We start from the raw sequence: 26,447 nt of genomic DNA, 5'->3' as shown, positions 1-26,447 counted from the left end.
TTTATTGATGATACGGAATAATCTTGCGACAGGTCTAGCCATGTAATCCTGAACCCATACTTAGGAAATATCTATGATGCCCATCGTGAATATGCAGTAATTTCGGTCGAGAAAGTGAGAATTAGAGAATGTAGGAAGTTCCTGTTCCACTGCTTGCGCCGTGGAGATGTAATTTGCGTTTTGATGTCTTCACTCAAACCTTCTTCTTGCCCTTCGGCATGCGTACAAGCCAGTAAAGGACCAAAGAGGCGACGATGTTGAAGACGATATACACCATGCCAATACCCCAATCGCGCCACCTGTTGTCGAAGTTGGCGCTGATGGACGTAAGGAAGACGTTGGTGTCCGCGATCGAGCAGAAGCTGCAATCGGCGGTGGCTTGGGGATTCTCAAGCTTCCCACCCGCAACTTCCATGTATCCCTTCATGAAGGCTTCGCAGGTTTGGTTGGCTGGGGGGTTGAAGTGAATGAACTCGTTGCTGGAGCAGGTCACCTGCGAGTTTGCCAAACCCGTGGAAAGAATCGACGAGAGCAAATACGTGAACGGCGACACCCTGTACATGAAGATCCAGAAACCCGGCATGTTATCAGGGCTGGCCAGGACACCGCAGAACAGCAGACACATCATGAACATGACGTTGGCCAAGTTACCGCCCATCTCAGCCGTCTCAGTGATGGCAATGCAGGCATGCGCGAAGGTGCAGGTGAAGATGAGGAACTGCCAGAAGAGAAGCCACATGAGACCGGCACGCTCGCTGCTCTGGCTTGCGAGACCGTTCTCCGAGAGGCCGACTGGATAGTAGACGCAGATGAACATGAAGACGGACATGAGGGTGTTCCAGGGGATCTCGGTGACGATTTGCGACAGCATGAAGACCTTCCAGCTGTATGTCTTCGAAGGCCGTTCACGTACTTCGTAAAGGGAACGCTGCGTCACGAAGTGAGGCATCTGCTGCTGAACCAACTGACCGAAGATGGATAGAATGTTGAAGATTGCGAACATTTGGTTTTGCAGGCCCTGAATACTGAGGGGGGCATTGAGGAAGACGAGACCGATGAAGAGGGCGACGGAGCAGCAGAGAATGAACTTGGCGTAGATGTAGGAAGGAGTGCGCCAGTACTGTTGGAACACGCGGCGAGTGACGATGAGGAATTGGTCCCCCAGAGAAGCGGCGAATTCGCGATGAGCGGCGGCCTTGTCTTCCTCGGAGTCAATGTGCGCAGCGCCTTCTGACTTGAGACGCTGAAGCTCGTCCTGAACAGCCTGGTATTCCGGACTGGACTTCCATGCCTCATGCCAGTCGACTTCGGTAGTTGATCCAGGGGCTGCGCCAATAGCAGAAAGCATCCATTCGGCCGGGTTCTCGCCAGGAGGGCACTTGGGAGCTCCGTTCCTCTCGAAGTACGACGTAAGGTGGTGGGAGTTCTCTCCAATTTCGCCGAAGTAGACGGTTCTACCTCCCTTAGCGAGGAACAGCAAGCGGTCGAAGCGTTGGAACAACATGGCGGACGGTTGGTGAATCGTGCACAGGATGGACTGGCCGGCCTTGGACAACTTTTCGAGCAAATCCAGAATAGCCCAGGAGGTTTGAGAGTCCAATCCAGAAGTCGGCTCGTCGACGAAGAGAAGAAGGGGAGGCTTTGCAGCCAACTCCACGCCGATAGTAAGTCGCTTGCGTTGTTCAACGTTCAAACCCTCTCCAAGTACACCAACAACGGCGTCAGCGTATTCCTGCATGTCCAAAAGCTTGATGACCTCGTCCACATAAGCCAATTTCTCGGCCTTGGGCGTGCTGGCTGGTTGTCGTAGAAGAGCGCTGAACTCCAATGCCTCACGAACAGTGCTCGTCTCGAGATGAAGGTCCTGTTGCTGAACGTATCCGGTTTTCCGTTGGAAGGACTCGTCACGAATCTTGCCATCAACGAGCATTTCTCCCGTGATCACGCCCATGGAAACACGATCGGCCAAGCAATCGAGCAGGGTGGTTTTTCCGGCACCCGAAACACCCATTAAAGCGGTAAGTGTACCTGATGATTATGTCAATAAAGTCCGATGAACATGAGGCAAAGAAGACCAACCTGGCTTGACCCAACCGTCAACGTGGTCGAGAATCCTTCGCGGTTCACCCTTGATCTTGATGTCGTAGCAAACATTGTTCCAGTGAAAGACGCTGGTGGAGGCCTGGATCATGCCGTCGTTGCCGGAAGCGGCTTTCCCTCCCTTCTCCACAATGGTGGAAGGCCCAGTCATGGAGGTCTCGACATCATCCTTGACCTTCGAAGGAGCAGCGACGCCGCGGCGGAAAACGAGAACTTCGCCCTTGGACTTCTTGGCGGAGACGTACTCGGTGGCGACGAAGTAGACACAGTGGAGGGCGATAATGAAGGCGATGAGAATGCCGATGTTGCGCCACTTGTGGGAGGCGAAGTACTTGTACTGGGAGTTGATGAAGGCGTCTCCGCTGACGGTCGAACGACCAGGAACTGCACCAACAGTAGAGCAAGCTCTGTTTTCGAGAGTGACGTTCTGGTAGCCGTCAATCAAAGGGCTGGGGACGAAGGCACCGCATTCAAACTCGCGGTTGTGGAACTCGTTGATCATGAGCTGGAGAGGGGACATCAGTACTGCCATGCAGAATCAGGCTCGAATGGAGCAACTCACCGATTCGAATCCGTACGCCACAGGATCCAAGTAGTTGATCCATCTGCACCAGCCAAGCATGTAGTCGACGGGGATGACGAAACCAGTGAAAATGACCAGTGCCAAAATCAGAATCGAGGCAGGAACCATGGCCTGTGACAAAGTGCGAGAAAGAGATGCGCTTTCCTTGTGTTAGCTGCGTATTCCATGTGAGAAGAACCAAGAGGGTACTTACATCGATCTGAACAGACCCGACATGGAAAGCACCATCAAGAAGGTTGTGAACAGGAAGAAGAAGAAGTTTCCAGGCTCGCGATTCAAGTTCGTCATGAAGTAGATGATCAAATCGTAGCAAATGGTGTTCAAGACCTTGTATGGCATGTCGACGAGGACGGAGGAGAAAGATTCGGCGGAGGCGTGGTAGAAGGCGTATCTCCTTTGCTTTTCAACAATGGGCCGCTGTGCATACTGCGTGAGAATTTCGAGGGCGCTGGAGAAGGCGTTGGCAAGGATGGCGACGAAGAGAACAGTAGCTCGCATTTGGAAGGACGAGGTTGTATTCGGGAGATTGTAGAACAGAGAAGACATGATCAACGCCGTGCAAGAATTGGCAATCAAGGCGAAGAGTGTCAACCCAGGACTGCCTTTTAGTAGCTTGAAGCCACGCCACAGGCACAGTTTGACCTGCTGTCCGTAGGAGAGGATGAAGGGGGACTTGAGGCGCTGGTTCTTGGCCTGAACAGTCTGCTTCTGGTTTCGGAAGGCTTGGGCATCAACGCCGTCGATGGGGTGGTCGGCCTTGTACTGTTCGATTTCCGCGGCGAGTTTGTTGGAGGCCTGGCTGGCCTTCCAACAGGCAGCGAATTCGTCAGGGGTGCGAGGTACGCGACCTTCGAACCCGGGACGCACGACGCGTTCGGAAGGCGCCGTCATCGAAGTGAGGAAGTCGGGGGTCGTCTGGCGGGCGGGACATTCGAACCCGAGATCGATGAAATACTGTCTGGCTTCGGTGGCGCGTCCGAAGAAAATCTGGCGACCTTCGTAGAGAACAAGGGCCTTGTCGAAGAGATCGTACGCGCTCTGCGGCGCCTGGTAGATCGAGACAGCGCAGGTCTGTCCAAACAGTTCAGACTGGAGACGGAGCGTCTTGCAGAACTCGACCGCGTTAGCAGCATCGAGACCTCTCGTGGAGTTATCCCAGCACTGCAACGGCGCGTTGGCCAAGGTGGCCTCAGCGATAGTCACTCGCTTGCGTTCTCCTCCAGAGACACCACGGATGTATTCGTTGCCCACTTGAGTGTTGACGGTGTGGCTGATGCCGTACATGGCCATGACGACGTCGCGAAGGTGGTCGCAGTATTGCTCGGTTGTGATACCGGGAGGCAGGTTGCGAGGGCAGCGAGCTCGGGAGGCAAAAGTCAAGGTGTCGCCGACGGAAAGCTGGGGGAAGTGGACGTCGACTTCGGCCGTGTAGATGGCATCGCCAGCATGGTGCTTGTGGAGCTCCTTGGCCGAAAGACCCTGGTAGTTGAAGTACGCGCGCTCATCGGTATAGATGCCGTTGGTCTCGCCGGCGATAGTCTTGAGGAAGGTCGAGCAGCCAGATCCGGGGGGTCCAAGAACGACAAGCATCTCGCCAGCCTCAACAACACCGTTGAAATCGCGGAGAATGTCGATGCGGCGCTGACCACCAGTCTTCGAGGTGAGCTTGCGGGTGATGCTGGGAAGCTCGAGCCAAATGTTGCCGACATCCTTCTGATAATCCGTCTCTTGTCCATATCCGAAGACGTTCAAGTTCTGGAAGGCGAAACCAGCAGTTCGAAATCCGGAGCCGTGTTCGTTGGTGACGTTGGCGAGGGTCTTTGCCCACTTGCGGGCGTTGAACTTGGAGCCACGAGGGTTGAGAGGTGAGTCGGGGTCGTCGCTGCCGAAAAGAGCCTGGTTGTTCTCGCCGATGTTCACTGCGGAGTGTCGGGTGTACTCGCGGGCCAGTTCCTGGACGATGGAGTGGCGGCGTTCCAACTCGGTGTCGTTGCCATCTCCATCTGTCGACGTAGAGGCGTCCCCCTCGTAGAGTGAGCTTCCTTCAGCAGCCTTGGAAGCTGGTGGTTTCTCGTTTGATGCCGCATTCGCTTCTTGTTCGTCCACATAAGTCTTCTGGCTGCCGGCGGGAGAGCGACCGGCCACCCGCGCCGTGTGGTCGGCGTTGAACGGTACGATAGGCGCAGACATGATGTGATCCGGTGTCTATTATCGGATGATGATAAGGGGCGTCTGGCTGATGGAGCGGTTGCAAGCGTGTCTTGCTATCCTGAGCGGTACTGTTAACTTTTGGATCTTTCCCATCACAATCCCATAATGAAGCTTACCGATCAGCATCAACCAGGTCTGCGCTCAAGTTGCCGTAGACAGCCTTGAAGTAAACAATAAAAAATTAGGTAGAGGTGTAAGACAGACTTAAAGTAGAAAGTTGAGTAGAGCAAAAGGCAAGGAAATGGTGCCCAAGGTTATGAAACATGGCATGTAAATAAGGCTAGGTCTAGATTTATCATGAGCTTCACGGACACTCTATGCTCCCCGTCTGTCCACGGCCCATAATACGCAAGGGGTCCATCTCAAAATCCGGGCTGTCAATTTCGATCCAGCGCCCCGGGTCTTCCGTGCGCCAAATAAGTCAAATCTCACGCTTTTGACGTAGTAAGGGGGCCATGTGCGTTTGTCAAAACCTGACGCGGGTCTCGAAAAAGTGCTGCGTGTTGTTGGTCGTCTGCGAGCCTTGTCCACCTGCGTGTAAGTGAATGGGTCTCACAGAGGCGGGCCGCCTTGGCGATGATCATCACGTAAAATCCGCCATGTCGTCTTGGAGCCCGTAGGTTGGTGTGGATCCGTAGAGGCGGGCTCTCGGAACCTTGAAGTGCCCCGACGCGGACGCCGTCCACCCCCGTTTTTTTACCGAGAAGTCCAAATTCCCCAACGTCTAAATCCAACCTTACTCCCACTTCGAACCCTTAAAAAGACCACCAGTTCGTTTGATCTTTCTTCGTTCTGGGTGTTCTTGAACGTGTGCCGCACCACCCATTCCGGGCTGTTACTTGCCCAGGCCCCAGTTCTTTTCCACAAACAAGCAGTTCAGTTTCATATTCCCAATACTGGAATCTTTTCCAACTGCGAGTCTACGAAAGATAATGTCCTTGTGGAACCACGGAGTTAACACCGTCTACGATCTCATTCTTGTATGATAAGGTTTGGCGGAGATCTTCCATTCTTCTACTCTCTTCCAGTCCCTGTACTCGCTCACACCTCCATCAGCACCTCGAGTGACATCGTTGCCGTCAACTTCCAAGAACAAGCAAAACGTGGCTTCCACATACGGATACTGAATTGAGTCCGCTGGTGACTCAAAAAAAACACGACATGCACGGTAGTGGGTGTGGCAGGGACTGCCCCTGGCGTCGAGCCCGCTACCCTTTGCCTAATCAACGCTCGAGGCTTAAAGGATGAAGACTCCATGCCTTCGGGGTCCGCTTGCAACACCGGAAAGAAAGTCTTGCCTCATTTGTAATCCGAGTTGCCGCTACGAGCAGTGCATGAATGGAGCCCTTCGGCTTGCTCCCTCGGGACAAACTTCAATTTTTCGATACCAGCTCTGAGTTGCTTCAGGGGTTATCTTGCTCGATCAGATATCAACCTTGCAAATTGCTGATGGCTCGTAATAGGCTTCTCCATCACCCCTTGTACCCACGTACCCAGCTACAGACGAGGGGAAAAAGGGATAGCTTGAGGCGCGGCAATTCGTCATTAACACGAGGTGCCGTCAACTTGCCAGGATCCACGCATCCGTCTGCTAAATCCGAGGTCCCCAACTCTTCATATGGGAGGCGACGAATCACATTCTAGCTGGGCCCAAATATCTGCAAGTATTTCGTCTGTCTGCGGCTGATGATCCCCTGACGGAGTGACCCCCGGTGCTTCTAGAAGATGCGTTCAGACATTCACCCCTTATTGGTGCATCTGATGTCGTTATCAGGGCAAACAGGACCCCGACGCGTACCGAATCATCTCGGATGCTGTCTTGCACCCGACGCAGAATGGATTCGAAGGACGTGTTGATGACCGATGCGGAGGCGGGATCTCCCTGCCGCCCCGGATCTGGTCGACCGAACGGGGTCCGACACGGCAAGTCAAGTCTTGTACATGCCATTTTCGGACTCCCATAGTTTGTGTAACCGCGAGACATGTTTCAGTTTGAAGCGTCTTTCTGCGGAAGACGACCTGCAGCTACCTCTGAGATGTTCCCAGACCAACTATCTTCCCGGCCAATCATCTCTCAAACCATCTTTCAGACCAACGAATAAAATATTGAAGGAACGGCGATGTTCATCAACAACGAGCCGAGCATTTCCCACATGCTGCATAATAACTCCGGTCAACTAAGAGATAAGTCATGCCCTATCAAACAGCAATGGGAGAAGGACCTCAATGTGTTGTCTCAATTGAGCTGTATTCATGACCATAAATTTCGTTTCCCAAGCCCGTTTTAATAGACACAGCGCAAAAAGTTGCTGGAGCTAGAGATTATACCTGAATGTTAACTATTAAGGTCTTCTTTGAAGGTAAAAGAGCGATTTCCGATGAGAGAGACGTGCAATTGCCGTTATTCGTAAAATGACAGAGTCGCGTACCAAACGATAACCCGAGAACCACTGCCAGAAGAACAGACAATCTAGAAGTCAGTCGTATCCGAGATCGACTGCCACTCATCCATCAACCGAAGAGTCTCCTCACACTTCCGCCGAACCGCAGCAAGACAGTCCGTTCCCAGCACAAGCCTGACAGGAACCTCCCTCCCCTCGGCAACCCCAGACTTGGTCATGACGTCCACCACAACGCGCGCCCCCTTGACCGGGTCCCCGGGCTGGTGGTTATCCGCGGCGTCGAGCAGCTTCTTGTACTTCCCCGCCGGGCCGACGCTGTACGCCTCCAGATCGACCTTGGCCTTGACGCGGGCGCCCGGGTTCAGAAACCCGGTGCGGAAGTAGCCCGGCTCGAGACTGCACACCGCGACCCCAAAGGGACTCAGCTCGTCCCGGAACGCCTCCGTCAGGTTGCTCACGGCGGCCTTGGTCGCGCAGTACAGCCCCGCGGCGGCGCAGCCCTCCCAGGTGCCGAGGCTGCCGAAGTTGACGAGCACTCCGAACCCCTGGGCGCGGAGGTGCGGCGCCGCGGCCCGGCACACCTTGAGCGTGCCGAGCACGTTCGTGTTGAACTGGTCAAAGGCCTCCGCAGCGTCGGCCTCCTCGACGGTGCCCTCCAGCGCGTAACCCGCCGAGTTGACGACGTGGGTGATCTTGCCGTGCAGGGCGAAGGCCGAGTCGACGGTGTCGGTGATGGCGGCCTCGGAGGCGGTGACGTCCAGCGGGAGGAGGTCGGCGCCGGCGGAGGCGAGGGCGGAGATCTTGGAGGGGTTGCGGGCTGTTGCGATGACGCGGTGGCCGCGGGCGAGGGCTTCCTTTGCGATCTCGAAGCCGAAGCCGGAGGAGGCGCCGGTGATGAACCAGACGGGGGAGTCCATGATGTTATGATGTTGCGGTGAGGTTTGCAAATTGTTAGTATGTGATGGTGGTGCTAATTGGCACAACTTGTCGAAGAACACGAGTGAGAGGTATGAGAAGTAGGAGGTTTATAGTAATGAAGAGATATTTCAAGAGTCAGTTTGAATACGAACATCACCATATTTAAATAGTAAATCCCCTTGAATAAGTTACCTGAAGACATAAGAGACAAATCAGGGTGTCGTAACACCAAATCCCATTGGCAGAGGCCCAACGCCAAACTCCTAATTGCTGACACGGCGATAATCGTACGGCGCTGTCTCCGCCCGACTGGTGTGGCTGTGTGCATTGCAGGAACACTTTGAACGAATGTAAAGAAGCATCGTGTTGAACCTTTCCTGGCTCGGGGCTTGATCGTACCATGCGTGGTGACGACTATTGACGAGGGTTAACGCCGAAGGATCACAAAAGACGATTGAAGTCTCCCTGCTGTCGGCGATAGGAGATGCGATGAAAGGCGCACGCTAAGTGTAATGTAGCTCAACACTATTGGCGCCGCATTGATGTCATTGTTAGATTGTACACTCTAGGGTCGGCCGTGGTACCGGACTTAGTGTCGGACTACGGAGGCAACTGCGGGGTCATCGGCGATGTGGGTACATCGGAGGAAGTGGGACCGCCAGGCGGTCGCGGGCCCGTCGGCGACTCTAGGGTCAAGAACCGGCCCTCCCGCTCCGTCTCCAACTCTCAACTCATTCTGTGCCTTATTACGCAGGTACTTCTCCGTTTACAAACGGCCCCACTCATCGTTGTTAACATCCCTCTCAAGCCACGCATACTGCACTTCCGACAGCCTGCCACCACGCTCCTTCTCGAGTCTGGCGCGCTCGATGTTGATACGGTGCCGTTCGAAGTGAAAATTCTTATCCTGTATAGCAATGTATTCCTCCTCGAAACTGTCCCAAGTTTTGTACAGCTCGGGATCGACCCCGCCCGATAAGCGGTGAATCCTGAAGGCCGCTCATCGGAGGCGCAGAATGTCCCAGTCGGGAAGATGGTCGGGATCCTTGGCCCAGATCCTGATGACCTGGCCGTCCTCAACCGGACGAGTATTTAATGCGCGGTACTCCTCAGCCAGCTCGCTCCAGGGTTTGAGCATGTCTCGCGGGTCGGCATCGGGAGCGGGCGAGTCGGTAAGGTGGCTGGGCACCGTTGTGACTCGGAGATAGTGCAGACGGATGATGATGCAGTGCTCGTAGCCACCATCAAATTCATTTTTACGCAGCCGTCGACCCGTGCTGTAAACCGAATCGGGGGAAGATTCCTCGACGTCTACACGCTGCTTCTTGGTAGAGGCGTCTGCATTCTTCTCGAACGCTGGATCTGTGAGACAAGCAAGTATCCATAATCCTCGCGATCAGCTTTTGGCGTGGGCGAGGATCGACCTCACCGAGGTAATACTCCCGCCCTTTCATCAGGCCCTCGGGGGTGGGGGTCTCGCCTATGAATGTCGTGTATGGCGGGAAAAAGATGTTCAACGTCTTGTGATTAAGTAGCAAACGGAGAGAGAAGTACACAATGTGAAGGTTAATATGGATTCTCTAAGGATCAATTCGTGTTGCCTTGTACATAAACATAGAGTAACGATGGAGAAGTTAGGGAATAAGACAGGAGAGGAGGCAGATATTGGATCGAGAGTGGTAGGGCATCGCGGTTAGGGCGGTCCCATGGTCGGGACAAACAGGAAGTCTCACAAGGTTGACGAATGAATCTACCGACCAGTTACTGATACTTATCGACCAGACTGTCAGGCACTGTTATTGTCTCGCAAAACAGCGGATACGTTGTAGGAACACTGTGATCTCCCGCTATTCACACTTGACATTCAACACTACCAGTTGAAGTTTGAACTTTGATATTATGCAAAGGAGATCTATACCCCTGAATAGTTATAGTACCTGTAACGTGGTCCAGTCATGCCATATCCACGGCATGCTCACCTCAAGCGCCGAAAAGAAGGAACAACAGCGCATGCAATGTTGAAATTGAGATCAGCCTCCTGCAACGCCGACTTCCATGCAAAATAAACTCAATCGTATCCCTCGCGGCCGCAACGAGACGTGCTGTCATTCCATTTACTCAAAAAAGCTCTCTCGTCTTTGTCGTCTTCTGTTGTCTCGTCATCACCGTTCTTCCGCACAAGTCGGTCGCTAGTGTTGAAACCCCCTTATCCACCTATTACTAAGCCAGCGGCCAAGTTCTATTCCTTCTTGAAACCGTTCGCGGTACCGTTGAGAATCGGCCCCGTCTTGGCTGCTTCAAGAGCTTGCTTGTTTGCGAGCTGCTTCTCCTTAGGAATTGTGAGGGCGTTGATGCCGAGGAAGTTGCAGATGCTCGTGATGACAAGGTACGCCCAGCGGAAGTAGACGACAGCCGAAAAGATGAAGTAGCCGTACAGATAGTACAGCTCGGTCTGAGCGCTGATAGCAGAGATACCGATGACCGGAAGGTTAGCCAGGCAAGCACCGCCAACAAGGGGCACGAGCATGACGGTCCAGTAGGGGAAGGGCTGCTTCGTCAGGTGAGCAAGAATCATCTTGGTGGTCAAACGGCCGAAGACGAAGGACATTGTCAGGCAGAAAAGCACGAGGTGGTTTTCGCTGCGGAGGCTCGTGTAAGGGGAGTAAATCCATGCGCCAATAGCGAGGGTGTACACCGCCATAGGCGTCCACTCCAGGAAGACGGGAGCAACGGGCTCACCGCGGGCACGACGGGCCTTGATAACGTGGAGAACGCAGAAGGGGACGTGAGTCGCGAAGAGGGAGAAAACGATCATGCCAATCCAGATGTCACGGATGGAAGTGTCGCCCATCAGGTGAGCGAAGCCGAAGGTGTACTGCTCATGGCCCTCGCCGAGGAGATTGATGATGGGCTGGGTCCAAATGCCAGGTCCGTAGATGCCTGAAACCACCATGACGCTGCAGGCAATCAGAATACCCTCGGTAGGTCCGTTGATTCTGCCCAAGTACAAGGTGTGGGTGTGGTAGGTCTCCCAGGTCGAAAAGAACATGGGTAGGCAAGGCACGAGAGCCGTGAAGACGCCGGACTTGGAGCAGCCGAGACCCATGGCGGCAGTCTCGAGGAGACTGGCCAGGGTGCAGTTAAGAGAGTCGATACCGTGGTCGAAGAGTTCGCCGAGTCCGCTCGAGGTTCCGGTGCGACGCGCCTGCTTGCCATCGAGGTTGTCCATGGTCTGGTACATGAACAGACCGAAAGCGAAGCTGTAGTATAGCCATGATGGCCCCTGAGCGGTATCAGCAGCCGCTCGCAATGTTCCCATGTCCCCTCAGATGTATTTTGCGACGTACCGGTCCCACCAAATCAGGCATAAAAACGACCAAGAGGCCAATGTTTCCCAGGATGAAGAAGAAGCCCAACAGCGTCACCATGTTCGGGGCCAGCCATAACGGCAGGAGCTCAACGGCGGCGTTCCACTGCAACGAGGAGAGTTAGCTAGCTGTCGTGGAGAGGTCGCGTGATGGCTGGCAGGCTAAAGCCGCTCGGACGGCGCGGGGCAGAGCGTCGTTGGAGGGGATCGTCGGAGGGGTTACGCACGTATGGGCGAAGGATGTAGTTGGAGATGGGCGACTTGTCGACGGCAGAATATTTGTAGGACTTGAGATGAATGAGGGCATCGTCCGAGATGCATTCGGCGGCAGCGGCCCCTACTCGAAAGAAACGATCGTGTTAGCCACCATCGTCGTGACAGAAGCAAACCCCGCCATAGCTCCCCACGAGGAGGCTGCCATTCATGAATTGAAGGCGCATCATTCCAAGGAGCTCGGCGCCAGCTGTTGCCTGAGCTCTGGGGAGGGAGGGAAGGGAGGGAGGTTCGTGCTCACTGTCAGAAGTCTTGGTGCCCATTCTGAAGAATTGCGTCAGAGGCAGCGAGCGTGGTCTGGAATGACGGCCGTCGGTAAACTGCTGTGGGGGTTATGGCAGGTGAAGTAACGTAAGGTAGGTAGGAGGAGGGGAGGAGGGGAGTAGGAGTTGAAGGAGGACCAGAAGCAATGAGAGCCAGGGGGGATCAAACAAAGGGTCTTTTTGGTGGGGGAGATCTGAGATATCTATAGCACGAGATGAATGCTAAAGGAGATAGGTGCGCGCGGTTTCCACCGCAAAAAGAGAGCAGTACATGCAAAACTTGGGATCGAAAAAAATGATGGGCAGGCAGTGGTAGTCGGCCACCTCATTGAGTTCGCATCATCGACGGTGCTGGCCGTTATTTTTTTAGGGGGAAAAAAGGACCGGGGGGGGTCGGTGGCCTGCACCCCAGCTCCAGGTCTTGCCAGTTGGGTGCATGGTCCACCGCTGAGCTGGGCAAGTGGGCTTTGCGAGCAGCAGTGGCCCCCGCCCACGGCGTCCAGCAAGCAGCAAACAGCGAATGACAGGTGCGAGAGGCACGAGCTTCTCCTTCCGGACCAGGACTCTGGGCTGGGCGCGGCCGGGGCGGGAAGGGAAGGCAAGAAAGAGGCTCAATGCCGTAGGTACGCGGCCGGCTCGACGTGCATCAACCCGCCTCAGGCAAGCAGTCATTTGGTCGTCATTCGCTGCGGTTGCAGGCGTTACGTAGCTTCCCCACGTACCTGCGAATTGGAAGCCTGAAAGAAGCTCGTGATTCCTTCTTCTCCTACATCAATTGCTACCTCTCACTTCCACTGCTGAGTACCTCTTCGGTGTCCTCCAGATCGCCGCCTTACCTAAACCTCACATCATCAACACCATCTTCTCCTTTTCTTGATCTTCCCCTGCAGCAAATCGCGCCAGGTATGGCCAGCTTCGAACGTTCCATCTCATCTTGATCACGAATCACAGGCCGACCACCGCGACCCTGCCACGACGTCCAATGACATCGCCGTACTCGCCCCCGCTTCATCTCGGCGATTCAACAAAAATCACAAAGACCCTATCAAAACGCACGCTCCCGACGCCCCAAGCTCCTCACCCGTTTTTTTTTTTCTGTCGCGCTCTCCAAAAACCCTCGCTGCAAAAAGCCCGAGAGCGACGAGACAAGACAATGACCATGCAAGGATGGCCCTTCTGCCCATTTACCGCCTTTTCACTCCGTCCTCACCCATTGGGTTGGTTCGAGCCTTTTGAAGACGCTTGAGATAGCCCTAAGGCAGCTCCAAGGACTCGCAGCTCCTGGACTCTGACAACGACGTGATTGACATGTGAGAGTCTCCGCAGCCGCTGCTACTTCACCTGATCTCACGGAGGAGCTACGGCGCATGTCGGTAAGATGGCATCGCGCGCCGACTAACACAAATCTACCGACCACCCCGCGCACACAAGAACCAAGACCAACCGATCTTGAGCCAAATCATCCTATGTTCGGCACTCTCAAGAAGACCTATCGAACAAAACGGAGAGAAGAACCGCTCATTGGCTGACCGCATCTTCCTGCGAGATGACATGTGAGGGAGCCCTGGTTTCCCAGCCCAAGATACCTTCAGCCTCAATAGCGTGACGGATGGACCCACCATGGATCGGGTCCGGCTTTTGTGCCGCCAGGCTGGTCCCCGTGACCCCCGCCCCGGCCGCCTAGAATGGCCGCCGTGGCACGGCCAGAAGCATGTGGTGGTACAAGCAGCTTCCCGTCTTGCTGGCCCTATCGTCGACGATGCCCAAGATCTCGAGTTTGTCCCCGTCTGATTGGCGCCCGCCACGCCGTCACCGTCCCCGCCCCGTCAACCCCGTTCATTCTTTGTTCATTGTTCCGCGCACGCGACGGCTTGACGTCCCGACCTCGCTTACCAGACGGCTACCTACCACCTACCGACCTTAGCTTCCCTCACGGTATCGGAGTCATCGCCCTACGGGAACGAGCCTAGCGTCAACCACGTCACGGGACAGATGGGACGAACATGGAAGATGGTCTCGTGCCCATCTTCTCGATAACATCACATCTTGTCTACCTGCGTGATGAGCGGCCCATCGACCGAACTGGCCGCAGACCACCCGGGATGGCTCAGCGTAAGGATGACGAGCCGATGCGCACTTGAAATACATAAGAAGCTGCAAAACATCGTGCAGACTTCATTCCTCACTTTAGACACACTCTTGAGTAACAAAACAAGCCGCGAAACACACACATATCGTGGAATGTCTTCGTCCGATTGATCACATCCCACACACCCGAGATCACTGCATCAAGGAACGCCATCTTCATCTTTAGAAGTCGGTGCCCAAACCACAGGCCCGCTTCCTTCGCTTTCATTGACTCGACCGAGCCTCTTTTTGGCCAAAACTAGAACGCTAAATGACAGATATTTCACCCACGCCGCTCTCTATCTCTCTTCCTTTCTCTCCTCCGCCGTCGTGTGTTCTGCTCGGATGATATTACAAGACATTACGATGATTGTTTTTTCCCACGAGATTTCCCAGTAGTTCCGGTTCCGTATGATTGAAATGCCGTTGAGAGGAGGGAAGCTGATATTCCCTCCGCCGTATGTAAACGCCGAGCATGTGAAATAGTTTGTGCAAATATGGGGGGTATTTGAAAGAGTGGACGAGACAGAACACACGACTGCAGGATTCCCCCCTCATTATTTTCCGACTGACAGAACGCCTGACAGAACGCTTCCCAACGAGGACACGCCTCTTACAGCAAGAGAGCGACGCCGCCGAGCAAGCTGCCGACGAGCACGGCAAAGCCAGCCTCACGGCCCATTGCCAGAGCCGCGGCGCCGGAGCTGCCGCTTCCGTTGCTGCTGTCGTCACCGGCCATGCCGGTGAAGATGGCGCCGCTGGTCTGTGTGGAGGAGGCCGTGGCCGTGGCCGTGCCGGTGCTGGAGGTCTTGTTCTCGCGGGTGGGGTTGCTGGCTCCGCAGGGGTGGTCCTCGCGGCACTTGGACGCGCACTGGTTGGCGCCGAGGCCGCAGTTTGTGACGCACTGGTTGCCGTACTCCTGGCAGACGTGGTAGGGGAGCGTGAGGGAGTACTCGGTCATGTTGGGCTGCTTGCCGTCGCCGCAGATGCAGCCGTACTCGAGGGTTTCCTGAGATACCGTGCGTTAGCCTCTGTGGACGGATTTCTGGGACAAGGGGGAGCTACTCACGGAGTTGCACGTGTTGACCAGGGTCGTCCTGGGCTCGACTTGTTGGCAGATGATCGGGCAGGTGTTCGTCTCATCCTGGCACCATGACTCTGCACGTTCCCGTTAGCATGGAAAATCCCGGATCTCAGCTTCCGCGGCCGCGGTCTGAAGAATAAACAACGTACTTCTTGTGGCCAGAGGAACGGACTTGGGGTTGATAACGTAGTCGGCGTGGGCGGAAGCAACGAATGCCGCAGCAACGGCGAAAATGGTGCTCTTGAATGAAGGCATTGTGACGAGTGTGTGCTGATGTTTCGAGTCGAGGTGTTGTTGTAGTTGTTGTGGACAAGGGAGCAAGGTCCAAGGTTCGGGAAATCGAATTCAAGTATTAATATCAACCAGCTGTGTCGTTTCCTGGTCAGCAAAAAAGCATTTTTGTAGATGAGAAAGCCGTGGGCTCTGCATTCCAGAGCTCTCCCACAGCCTCACAACTCCACCGGGCTTCGATAGTTGTTTGAGCAGCACATGGCTGGGAAGGGGGCGATGTGATATGAGGCGTTAGGAATGGGGGTTCCTACTTACAGACTAAATGGATTGACTCAGAAGCCGTTGGTGACCAAAAAAGGCGAGTGTCCGAATTTGTATTAGTAGCGAGAGGCGGGCTATTTCGTGAAGGCTGCAACTAAGAAGAGCGAGCGAGCTTCTCTTGTATGAACGAGGGCAAGAGATTATATGTGCAGGAGGACTAGACACGGGAGGAAGAAGAAATCTCAACTGTGTAACAAAAGATAAGACACGGGCTGAGGATGGATAGGTCGGAGGAAGAGGTGAGGAGGGAGGAGAAGAAGAAGGAACGGCATAGACAGGAAGGTGATGGGTTCATATCAAGCAAAAACTCGAGCGTTAGCCGTGCATTCACTAGCTTCGCTCAAGGTGCCTGGGCAAGAGGAGGAACTAGGAGGAACATGGGTATGGAGGAAGCCATTTTCCTATGCTAGGCCAGGCATCGGGAGCTTCTTCCTACTCAAGGTCCAAAATAAAGGAGGCCCGGGGGTCCCTGGCTACAACGCCACGGGCAGCGGGCTCGCGATATCGACTGGAGAGAATAAGCGCAATTGGGTTTAGCTCGTCTCCACGCCAGCCATCCGGTGTATTTCCTGCTAGTAGCCAGGGCCAGGGTTCTTGGGGTCTCTTCGCCGGCTGCCAATCACGGTGTCGAAATTATCTCGAGATGGAGACGTCGTACCATGAGTGTGACCGTAAACTCGTGGAGTCACCACTTGGGGTCCATCATAGCGGTGCTTCTACCGGCTTCTCCATATCGTTGGTAAGACGTCCGTATTCGTAGGTCGATGAGACTCGGTGTCTCATCGCCTCAGCCGAAGATACTCTCCTCTTCCGTCTGACATTTGTGGTTCTCTCTCCCTTGTTCCTTAGCCCTTGGCAGAAGAGGATAGCAGAGATCCGCTCAAAACAATCCCGAAGTCGACCCTAGAGTGCCAATCCCTCAACTTCAGGCAGGTCGGCAAGTCGGTCAGTCAGGAGTCCAACAGCCGTGGCGACCTGCCATGCTAGGCACGTTAGGGTGATATTGTTCTGGGGACGGCCCAGGGTCTTGCGTACAAGAAAGAGCAGGGCTTCATGGTGTTGTTTTTTTGGTGGAGTTTGAGGCTTAGTGGAGGATGGAAGGGTTCAGTGGCCTTCTGGGCAGGGATCGGACGAGGGTTTCTCTGCAGCTCCCAGGGCCTCTGCACTCTGTCTGCAGCACCGATGGCACTAAAACGTGCTAGCATTGTTTTTGCCCGCTCCGCTAACGAGATCGGGTGTCCATTGTTGCCCGGAGATGAATCTCCCCTCCACAAACTGACACCCAACGCTGGCGGCACTGGCAGCGGCAGCATTGGCACTGAATGCCCTCGGTATGTCCAGTCGAGGTGAGACCTGTGAGTTCCCTTGCCTTGGCTCGTTAATTTGCTGCGCTGGACCATGTCCAGAAGAGAGGGCCGGTCTCTCCGTTTATCGCCATCTGTTGATCATCAACGATCCGTCCACCAAACCCATGGCCAATTCCAGCCTCGCTGTGCAGTCCCGTCCATGCTGTGCGTTCGAGAAGGAAGAGTGAGCGTCAGCACAGCAGCCACAACATTCCCGCGGTTGCCCGTATTCAATGCGGCGAAAACACACTGACGACTCCTCCGTGTCTGGTCGTCGGTCACGCCCGGATCGATCTCGCCAAACAGACCGCTCAGAATCAGTTCAATTCCCACTTGACTGCCAGTTTTGCAGGTCGGATGACCGGCCCCATAGTTGATTACGAGGTTGCAGAATAGACCGGAACTGTCTTGCTCTCCATAAAACCTGCAAAAGCGGCGGATAGTTTTGAGGTCTTCGGAGCCAAGGCTCCATCAAAGTCCCCCCTGCCAGTCGCCGCCAGACGGATATCGTGCAGTAAACTTTTGCCAAACAGGCCAGACCCCTCGGTCTCCCCTAAGTGCACATCTTTACGAGACCACCTCCGCTTGCAAGATGCATTTGTTGCGAAACAGGAGCTGTCGTTGTGCCTCTTTGGCCGTACGGAACGGCCTCCGATTGTCCCAACCGCCGACATTTCTCAGCCGTCGACACGACCTGCTGTACTGATATCGCTGTTCGCAGCGTCTCACTGGAGTGATCGCCACTCGTATTCTGCAGTCTGCACCTCACCAAGCGGGTTGTGCAGACCATGGACGCAGCTAGCTCTGCATGCTAGAGGGCCTTGGCTAGGCGACTGTTTGAAATATGATACCTGGTACCAGAAGGAATAAATAGTAAAGAGGTTGGAGAACGAAGTGGCTGGCGGAGCCCGAGCCGTTGTCGTTGGCGTGGTGTCTCTGGAGATGGCTTTGTTGATGGCCGAAGCCCAGTCCGGTCTCACGCCGTCCGAGATCCCCAATGAGTCCGCGTGGCCGTTTCTCGCGTCAAACGAAACTGTCCGCAACGAATAAAGTCGTTGGACGTCACGAAGACACCGTCGTGCTCGTGATGGGCGTTAAGGCCAAGGGATGCCGCCACAGCTGGATGTGTCAAGCTGTCAACAAAACCCACACTTGCATGCGTCTGCCTCTCTTATTGACTTGTCGTCTGATGCGACGAAGCTTGCGATGCATTCCTCGATGCAGAATGCGTCAGGTCTGGTTGCCGCAAGTACCGAGGAAACTTGCCACTGCGCCAATGAGGGCGCACCAGGGTCTACGACTTTAGAATCGGAGTCGAAGCCAAAGACCCTGGTCAGCGAGATGCACCCTTTCAACTCTCCGCCTCCACTCGGGATCTTGGTTCTGCAGCTTCGTATCCGCACCGATGACTTAGACCAGATGCGATAGCGCGGGGAAACAGCGCTTGTGCCGAAGGAGTGTCTGCCAGTGTTTCCCAACGCTTGCGTCTCTCGAAGCGCCACAACCGGGACTTCGGTGCGTTCTGGTGCGTCTTGGTGAATCGTCGGTGTCACCTCGCCGTGACTGTTGGAGTGGTCGATTCCAGGGAGAGACCCGAGAATAGAATAGTGGTGTGAGACTGATGATGTGTGGCAAGAAAGATAAGACAGAGCATCTCTCCCTGCTTGAAAGATGCTCTGTTTCTTGGAGTTTCGAGTCTTGTTCTTGGCTGCACATCGCAGAAGTCCAGCGCTCCGAGCGGCAGCTGCATTTCCATCCCATGTGGACCTCGCATATGTATTTGGCGGCAGGCACCGCTGGACCCCTCAAGCGCAAGGTCTTTCAAGACAGCAGGATAACCAATCCATTACAAAAAGACGATGTCAAGTAAGGACGACGAGGTTGATTTGGTGATGATAAGGGAGCGCAGGAGATGACAGTAGCAGCCAGTGCTGGCGGCATTGAAAAACGCTGCTTCTTTGGAGTGCCTACCTAGGTAGGTAAGGTAGGTCGTCCTATTTTGCAGGTCCACCCTCTCTCGTCCGATAGCACCTGCCAAAACATCAAGACGTCCTTGCGAGACTTACCTAAGCACACCTCAACTTGGCAGAGTTTGTCTTTCAACACATGATCCTGGGCAATTGAGGGGAAGAACGTTTCCTCAGGTAAACTATGGTAGGTGCTTTCGTCCTAGCTGATATTAATGATGTTTTGATAACACAAACAAACAATATCAGAGATTTTCCTTCCGAACTGCTCCAACAGTGAATACCGTCATCTTTGTTTGACAATTGCATATCTCGCTTCACTCTCGATCCTCATTTCCCAACTCCTAACCGCCAGAACATTCGTCACGTTGCAATCAGCGGCCCGACTTAATCGCCGCTCGCACGTAGCATCCATCCAAATCCATCATCCATCGGAAGCCTCAGACAATTGGACTGCTGCACGCAAGCCAAAGTAGCTTCTAGTCGATCTGCACAGCCACCGGACCCTAACGCAGCCCAAACGGACCGGAGTTCAAGAAGCGCCCCGAGACAAGTCTTTCCTTTCCCTAGACTCGGGATATCACCAATACGTCACATATCCTCACGCAACGAGACACACGGACTTTGCACCAGCGCAAAACCACCAAACCTCAATCCTCACGAATCGCATCGCAGCGCATCGCAACCGCAATTGAGAAAGACGAAACCACGGCGCCTGTTCAATGATATAGCGGCCGCACCGCACATGGATTCATGGACTCGGCGATCGCATCCCAGTTCCCCACGAATGGCACCACACACGGCAGCGCCCTGAACGGCAGCCACCCGAAAGCTTCCCCCAAGGTTACGAACGGCACGATCGCGGGCTTACTGTCCCGCCAGAACAATGACGGTACGCGCGGCGGGCTGTTCGGGGACGACGACGACGACGACACGGCGTCGGCCGACCAAGCTTCTTCCGTCGCGAGCCCGTCATCCGTAACGTCGCCGCCGTACTGGATGAACCATCACCAACGCTCCGTCTCCAATGTGTCGGTCGAGTCCGTGCTGCCCGCTGGCGCGATCACGATGCACGACAACGAGGCTAGCGACCGAAACGATCGCAACCGCGCGTGCTGGGCGAAGAGCGTTGAGATTACCGACTACGTGATCGTCAACGGCAGTACGACCAACATCGGGGCTTTCGTCGTGTGGAATATCAGGGTCGAGACGCTGCAGGTAAGTGATCAGGTCGTGACGGGCGAGGTGTCGAATCAGCAACTGACAGACTCTGTACAGGGGAGCTATATGAACATCCGCAAGCGATACTCCGAGTTCGACGACCTCCGCGAAAAGCTCATCAAGTCATTCCCCAACTTCGAAGCCGCGGTGCCCCCTCTACCGCCCAAGAGTGTGATATCGAAATTTAGGCCCAGATTCCTTGACAAGAGAAGGTCGGGCCTACAATACTTTCTCAAGTGAGTTTCGTCTCGCCAAGATAGCGACCGGTTGGAACATCGCTAACTTGTGACAGTTGTATAATGTTGAATCCTGAGTTCTCCGGGTCGCCAGTACTCAAGGATTTTCTTTTCTCATAAACATAGTGTCTAAATACCTAACCTATTTTTACTCTTATTGTATATTGTTTGGAAGGTCCTGCAGCACGGCACGGAGATAGCCGTGTTTAATCGCGGGGGCGCAGCGGCGAGCCCGAAGAGAGGGGAAAAAAGCTTTCCAGGCGGATCAGTCAACCAGGGAGCTGAGGGGCCGGTTGCACATACATAGCGGGCACAGACTGACCCGAATCATGAACAAATGAAGATGAACGATAATGTGTCGCACGGGCAGAAGAAAACCTCGAGCCCGGTTTACGGTGACCCGTTTCTGGATGGCGGAGACGATGGCCGGTAACCGCCCTGCCCGTTGCCGGAGCATGTCTCGGCGGCCGCGGGGGTCACTCGGGTGGGGCCCTCGCGCAAAAAAACACAAAGGGCTGCCGTTTTGGTCGCCGTGGCAGTGAAGTGTCCTGTGCTCTTTTTTCCCGTCTTAATAGGTAATTTCTCTTGTTGGTTAGGTTGTCAGCTGGGCGAGGAGGGTCTTGAAGGTGGCCGTCTCTCACCCCGCAAGATTGACCAGGACGCGTAATGTACAGCCCTCCTCGCCAACGTTTAGCGGGGGCCAGCAACGGTTTGGCATGCTTCCAAGGCGGACCAAGACCGTCAAGACCGTCAAGAGCGCCTAACGCAGCCCAGTCCGTACGCAAAAGGCCCAAATGGAGATGGCGTTTAGCGCTTCAACTGCACAGCAACGCCTCTGTCGTCGGGCTGCAAAGGTGGGCGAAGTCTGCTATTTCTGGGTTCCCTGTCCACTCCGTTTTCTTCCCGCCCGTAAAAGCCACATCGTGAGGAGAACTGGAAGTGTCTGAGTTGCGATCACCTTTCGGGTTGGCTGGACAGAAACCCATCTCTATTGGCTCTTTGGCCGTCAACATCTCAACCTGGCGGACTGCGGATGGATGAATAAACCGCGATGGCGAGTAAACGTATATGGCCGCGTACCAAGCACGCTGTGTCTATGTTCACGGGTTTTCTCATGGTCGTCAAGACGGTTGGTCATGTTGCGTCACAGCCCCAGCAAATACACGTTACGGCTGAGCAACGACCACACCATGTTGCTTTCGCTGGGTAATATGGAGAACGAAAACCGCCCCCAAGCTTGTCAGTTGCAGAGCCTGACAAGGATGGCCTGTGGTATGATGCAGGGCGATGTTGATTGTTTTTAAGATTCCTCTTCCTGCTGTTCTTCTCAAAGGAGATGCCGATGGTCCTTTTCCCACGTTCCCCCCAACCTAATATAATTTCATAACAGAGAAAGGTCTCACCCTTACTATATCTTCTTTAGTTTATTTGCAATAGCCCCCCGTCTCTCGCCTTCAAGGTTGCTTACTTCAACCACATGGTTACCTTTGAAGCTGTTCGACAAAAGTTCCAATTCGCGATCCATCTGACGCCGTTTACATCCCACCAACCTCTCACCAACCTAATAACATAAGCTTGCCGCAAGATCGCCCGATATACACACTTCAACCTAGCAACAACCTTAGCCAGCGCCGGGCAACCCTACCCAAAACACCACCAAAAAATCATAGTTCCAACCTGGAACCACCAGAAGACCGGATGCTCGCCCCAGCCGCCATCGGCTCTCGGGCCAGATCCATATCCCTACACCGTCGTCGCAAGCAGGCGGCGGAAGACCCCGCAGGCGCAGTAGCAGCACTCGCCGCCGCCGTGGCAGCGCCCATGATGACGAAATTCGACCGCCCTGCTTCTGCCGTCGCAACCGAAAATGACCTGCACGCTCAAAAAGAAGCAGTCGGCCGCGACGAATCTGGACCCCGGAAGACCCCTCTTCACCACCACGTTTCTTGCGCCGCAATTACCCCGCCGGCGAGCCCTCCCGTGCCAAGACCCGACCAGCAAGAACAGGAAGAACATCTTAACCCGGACTTTTCTGCGACCGTGACGACAACCACGACGGCGCACAGCCAGAGCGGCGACGACACATGCTCGCTCGCGCATGATAGCATCACTAACAGCGCGCGACAAGAGTACATGGACAGCCTGGTCCCGCCGTCCCGCGACGAGTTTGACAAGATCGCAGAGGTGCAACGCACCAAGGAGGAGGAAATCAAGCGCAGTCGCAGCAAGAGGAGATCGATGCAGAGCCAAATCTCCGTAGAAGGTGGGGTTGGAGAGGTCGAGGCGCCGCTGCAGTCGCCCGCATCGAGGGGGAGGGGAAGGAGTAGCAGCGATGCGATGAACAACGCTGCGACAATGATCCAACGCAACTATCGTGGCTACCGCGTGAGACGAGAGATGCAGGGTTTGGGCTTGGATGCCTCGACGAGGTGGTCGTCCGCCATTGAGGAGGCGCGGTTCCGCCAGCTGAACAGGCCGAGAGCAAAGAGCTCCGCGGCCTTGTCTGTGAGCGGAGACCAGCACAGCGTTCTTTCGAGAGACTCTGATGGCGGTATGCGCTCGGCGACGGCGCGGGATAACTGGAGGAAGGCGGCGACGATTGCGCGCCGTGCAGGGCACGATGACGCTGAGACGGACTCCGAAACGTCGTCCTCCTCGGATGACTCTGAGGAGTCGCCTGAGCAGAGGGCTGAACGGCGACGGCGCCGCGAAGAGGCCAACGGGAAGCGGAAGAAGGACTCCAAGATGATGGGCCTGCAGTACTTTCTCGAGATGGTCGACCTCAAGCACCGCTACGGGAGCAACCTGCGAGTGTACCACGAGGAGTGGAAGAAGTCGGACACTAACGAGAACTTCTTCTACTGGCTTGACTACGGTGGCGGCAAGAACATCGAGATGGAGGCGTGTCCTCGTGATCGGCTTGAGAGGGAGCAGGTGCGGTATTTATCACGAGAAGAGAGACAGTATTACCTCGTAGAAGTCGACCAGGAGGGACGTCTCTGCTGGGCGAAGAATGGCGCCCGGATCGACACCACCGAATCGTACAAGGACAGCGTCCACGGCATCGTGCCGGCCGACGACCCCACGCCCGCCTGGTCGCAGAGCAACGTCCCGCCCTTGGAGGACCGCGACGTTGACGACAGCCGGTCGGAGTCCTCCGTCGAGTCGGCGCTCGAAGCCGACCGCGCAGCCAAGTACGCCACCCCGGAACTCGACAACGCAACGGGCATGAAGAAGGTCTCGCACCTCTCCGCGGCCACCGTCTTCAACAAGCTGCTGCGCAAGTCCGTCAAGAAGAACACCTGGATCTTCGTCGCCGACACCAGCTTCCGGCTCTATGTCGGCATCAAGTCCTCGGGCGCCTTCCAGCACTCGAGCTTCCTCCAGGGCAGCCGCATCTCGGCGGCGGGGCTCATCAAGATCAAGAACGGCCGCCTCTCGAGCTTGTCGCCTCTGAGCGGGCACTACCGGCCCCCCGCGTCCAACTTCCGCGCCTTCGTCAAGTCCCTCAAGGAGGCCAACGTCGACACCTCGCACGTGTCCATCTCCAAGTCGTACGCCGTGCTGGTCGGGCTCGAGGTGTACGTCAAGTCGCGGCAGAAGAGCAAGAAGACGCTCGAGAAGATGAGCCTGAAGAAGGAGAAGATCGTCGCGCCCGAGGAGGCGCGGAAGCGCGAGGAGGAGGAGATGGACAAGAGCGAGAGCGCCGCCAAGGAGCGCAAGGTGCTCGAGAGGGAGGCCGAGGAGAGGGAGGAGAACCGGGCCGCCGTCAAGCTGATGAGGAAGCTGCACGTCTCGCCCAGCGAGCCGCATGGCCAGAGAGACGGGGATCCTGCGGCGATGGAGCCGCTGGCGGAGGAGAGGACGAGGGAGCAACGGGCTGCTTCTGGCGTTTAGGGTGTGCTTTGTGGCCACCGCTGGCTCCATTGACCGGGCAGAGTGTGGATGAAGGTATGCATAGTTGGTCCCACGGAGGCTTTGGATAAGGGGTGGAAGGGTTTGGTTTTTGGATGTTGTTTTATACCCATGCGCGCTGAGGTTTGATCTCTTGCCCTGAGCGTTTAGATCGATGAGCAGATGAATGTTTAATGAGGCCCTGCATGATACATCTTCACTGGTGATACGCGTCATGTCACATGTATTGGGCCAAGGGTTTTGCAACGTTCATGAAGAAAAGCAAGCTGAGGTCTTCCAGACGCACATACAAGCAATAATTAAAGCACATTAACTCCGTTGACCGCCGTTATTATGGAAAAAGCGTCATCTAGACTCAGACCTGCTGTTCTCGCATTTCACGCGACGGCTGTTCCTTGCTCAAAGTTTGCTGCAAAAGCAGCGGTAACAGTTCCGGCAACATCTGCTGCAATGATCGCTCCATCGACTGCTTCAGCGATTCCTGCAATAACTGCTCCAACAGCTGCTTCAAATCCAACGGCTGCTGCAACAACTCCATCAACGGCTCCCGCAGTGCTTGCCCAAGTACCCTCTGATCATTCTGTCCTGGTACGTGCCCTGCGGACGGTTGTTGCAACACTTCTGGTGTTGACTGAAGCAGTGCTTGTTGCAGTAGCTGCTGCATATTTTGTCCCAAACGTGGCTCCGAAATTGTGCACTCGTCTTGTTTCATGCCATTCCGAGCTTCCGAGTTCATTGAGAAGAAACTCAAGGCTACGCAAGCTGTCGATATGAAGAATATGAGAATCTGTAGGTTAATATTCAGTACTGCAAGGCGAGAAAGGGAGCCTGCTCTTACTCGGCAATCGTCATTCAACTCGCCACCGCTTCGTGCAACTGGGGCGATGATATGTGTAGATAGCCCCAAAACCAGGAAGAATAACGCGTAAGAGAGACACATGTAAGGAGCCTGCCAAGCAAGCACACCAGTCCAGTGCAATCCACCTCCCTTAGCCAGCCAGTATTTGCTACTGAAGCAGGCTAGATTACTTTTATGCTGGTTTGCCTCTATCAGTACTATCTGCTCGGCGGCAATTGTGATTGTGACCACTGATAACAAGATACTGCTATACAAGAACGCGGGAACAATCCAGTGGTTGTCATAGATAGTTGGCCATGACAACATACCCGCAACGCTCCCGATTGCGAGGCCGGCCTAGAAGGTCTATATCAGCTTAATGTCGCCGCATATTGGGCGTTGTCCATTACGTACGCCTAGTTGTGCGAGGTTTGCTTCGCTTCTCTGTTGTTCCAGCCACTTCTTGACGTGCTGTTGCGTAGTCAAGTAGCTGTGATTGGTTAATTCATCGAGTAGGGCCCGAGTGGATGGACGGAAAATAGTGGCGTATGACCTGCTGAAAGCGTAGCTGAATGGCTTCAAGCCCAGTTGCACGAGCCCAATCGCAGCTAGAGCGACCTTGACCCTAGTCAGTGACTGAACACGTTTTGATACGTATTGATTGAACTAGATTTGCGAGTAACGGACTTCCATGATGTCTGCGTGCTTAGTGGCACTCAGAGCTGCTTGGGGTCACGGATTGGTAAAGAAATCGCAGAATACGTGTATGTTCAACAAAACGCAAGCTAAAAAGATATCTGAGAACCCAGTGCATATACGTAACAATCAAAACTATTGCGCAAGGATAGCTGGAGCTGGACAACAGGCCCAGGACATGAAGCGCAGCAGAACCTGGCTTTTTAAAGCAATACTAATAATTAGGGTGGACGACCCCCATGGCCCAGACTTGAAATTCCATAGGATTCTATGCATTTCATGTGTAACTTCTGTTTTGGGGTGGCCGCAGTTGCAGGTTGCATCTGCAAAGAGACGAATTGCGATTAG

The 26,447-nt window shown here is 54.8% G+C and overlaps 6 protein-coding genes across 6 annotated transcripts; 2 read left to right on the top strand and 4 right to left on the bottom strand.

The window, feature by feature from the left end:
• Nucleotides 1-193: 193 nt before the first annotated feature.
• CkaCkLH20_06655 (ABC-2 type transporter) lies at nt 194-4,873 on the bottom strand (the record flags this gene model as incomplete). Its single annotated transcript, XM_038889372.1, has 4 exons — nt 194-2,028; nt 2,080-2,605; nt 2,663-2,822; nt 2,877-4,873. 4 exons carry the CDS (start codon nt 4,871-4,873, stop codon nt 194-196), a joined length of 4,518 nt encoding a protein of 1,505 aa, XP_038745184.1.
• Nucleotides 4,874-7,364: 2,491 nt separating this feature from the next.
• On the bottom strand, nt 7,365-8,213 carry CkaCkLH20_06654 (retinol dehydrogenase 8; the record flags this gene model as incomplete). The annotated part of the gene is made up of 1 exon (XM_038889371.1): nt 7,365-8,213. The coding sequence occupies one exon, from the start codon at nt 8,211-8,213 to the stop codon at nt 7,365-7,367; it is 849 nt and encodes a 282-aa protein (XP_038745183.1).
• Nucleotides 8,214-9,214: 1,001 nt separating this feature from the next.
• On the bottom strand, nt 9,215-9,731 carry CkaCkLH20_06653 (uncharacterized protein; the record flags this gene model as incomplete). The annotated part of the gene is made up of 2 exons (XM_038889370.1): nt 9,215-9,576; nt 9,644-9,731. 2 exons carry the CDS (start codon nt 9,729-9,731, stop codon nt 9,215-9,217), a joined length of 450 nt encoding a protein of 149 aa, XP_038745182.1.
• Nucleotides 9,732-10,453: 722 nt separating this feature from the next.
• On the bottom strand, nt 10,454-15,583 carry CkaCkLH20_06652 (CDP-alcohol phosphatidyltransferase; the record flags this gene model as incomplete). The annotated part of the gene is made up of 7 exons (XM_038889369.1): nt 10,454-11,497; nt 11,562-11,687; nt 11,809-11,918; nt 12,096-12,118; nt 14,862-15,253; nt 15,314-15,402; nt 15,478-15,583. 7 exons carry the CDS (start codon nt 15,581-15,583, stop codon nt 10,454-10,456), a joined length of 1,890 nt encoding a protein of 629 aa, XP_038745181.1.
• A 4,363-nt stretch (nt 15,584-19,946) lies between these two features.
• On the top strand, nt 19,947-20,770 carry CkaCkLH20_06651 (PX domain-containing protein; the record flags this gene model as incomplete). Its single annotated transcript, XM_038889368.1, has 3 exons — nt 19,947-20,411; nt 20,472-20,650; nt 20,707-20,770. The coding sequence occupies 3 exons, from the start codon at nt 19,947-19,949 to the stop codon at nt 20,768-20,770; spliced, it is 708 nt and encodes a 235-aa protein (XP_038745180.1).
• Nucleotides 20,771-22,348: 1,578 nt separating this feature from the next.
• Nucleotides 22,349-24,547, top strand: CkaCkLH20_06650 (iq calmodulin-binding motif protein; the record flags this gene model as incomplete). The annotated part of the gene is made up of 1 exon (XM_038889367.1): nt 22,349-24,547. The coding sequence occupies one exon, from the start codon at nt 22,349-22,351 to the stop codon at nt 24,545-24,547; it is 2,199 nt and encodes a 732-aa protein (XP_038745179.1).
• Between the last annotated feature and the right edge of the window lie 1,900 nt (nt 24,548-26,447).

The sequence above is a fragment of the Colletotrichum karsti genome (genome assembly GCF_011947395.1).
Source record: "Colletotrichum karsti strain CkLH20 chromosome Unknown Scaffold20, whole genome shotgun sequence".
NCBI classification, from domain to species: Eukaryota; Fungi; Ascomycota; class Sordariomycetes; order Glomerellales; family Glomerellaceae; genus Colletotrichum; species Colletotrichum karsti.
The sequence above is the reverse complement of the archived record's forward strand: the minus strand, read 5'-3'. Positions and strand labels throughout refer to the sequence as shown.